Source organism: Tupaia chinensis, unplaced genomic scaffold (genome assembly GCF_000334495.1).
Source record: "Tupaia chinensis unplaced genomic scaffold, TupChi_1.0 Scaffold000330_1, whole genome shotgun sequence".
NCBI lineage: Eukaryota > Metazoa > Chordata > Mammalia > Scandentia > Tupaiidae > Tupaia > Tupaia belangeri.
The window spans coordinates 618,473-619,286 of record NW_006159824.1 but is presented as its reverse complement, the minus strand read 5'-3'; the positions used below and the strand labels follow the sequence as shown (position 1 = coordinate 619,286).

The window sequence follows — 814 nt, the reverse complement described above, 5'->3', positions numbered from 1 at the left end:
CCCCCCTGGGCCTGTGCCCTCCCCCCCACCTCCCTATCTGGCCAGAAGTATGGACCCCCTTCCCCGGCACCCCAGCCCAACACTGAGCCCCCAGGACCCACCTCTTGCACCCCTGACTCTTGCCCTAACTCCAGCCCCTTCTTCCTCCTGTCACCAAAATACCTCAGGAAGTTTCAGGCGCCCGGAGAGCCCCCGGCCCAGGGTCTCCTTCCCAAAGACCCCCGAGGTGGGGCCGGGTCCTCCCCCGGGCCCTCTGAGTAAAGCCCCCCAGCCTGTGCCGTCTGGGGTTGGGGAGCTGCCTGCCCGAGGCCCGCGACTCTTTGATTTTCCCCCCACCCCTCTGGAGGACCAGTTTGAGGAGCCAGCTGAATTCAAGATCCTGCCTGATGGGCTGGCCAATATCATGAAGATGCTGGATGAATCCATTCGCAAGGAGGAAGAGCAGCAGCAACAGGGGGCAGGCGTGGTCCCCCCCCCCCCCCAGCCACAGCCACCACCACCCCCGCCTCCCCCAACGGCCAGCCCAGCCAGCCTGCTCAAATCCTTGGCCTCCGTGCTGGAGGGACAGAAGTACTGTTATCGGGGGACTGGGGCAGCTGTTTCCACCCGGGCGGGGTCCTCACCCACCACTCAGTATTCCCCTGCTCCCCCATCAGGTGCTACCGCCCCGACGCCCACCTCAGTGGCCCCTAGCGCCCAGGGCTCCCCACAGCCCTCAGCTTCCTCGTCATCTCAGTTCTCTACCTCAGGCGGGCCCTGGGCCCGGGAGCGCAGGGCAGGCGAAGAGCCAGCCCCTGGCCCCACGACCCCCTCC

At 66.8% G+C, this 814-nt stretch overlaps 1 protein-coding gene across 1 annotated transcript in view; it reads left to right on the top strand.

The window, feature by feature from the left end:
* KDM6B (lysine demethylase 6B) overlaps positions 1 to 814 on the top strand; it is a 26,159-nt gene that overhangs the window by 18,870 nt on the left and 6,475 nt on the right. Inside the window, exon 13 of the mRNA XM_027773204.1 lies at positions 8 to 814. This exon is cut by the window's right edge and continues 675 nt beyond it. Within this exon, the coding sequence (XP_027629005.1) occupies positions 8 to 814 (807 nt within the window). The remainder of the gene's footprint in view (positions 1 to 7) is intronic.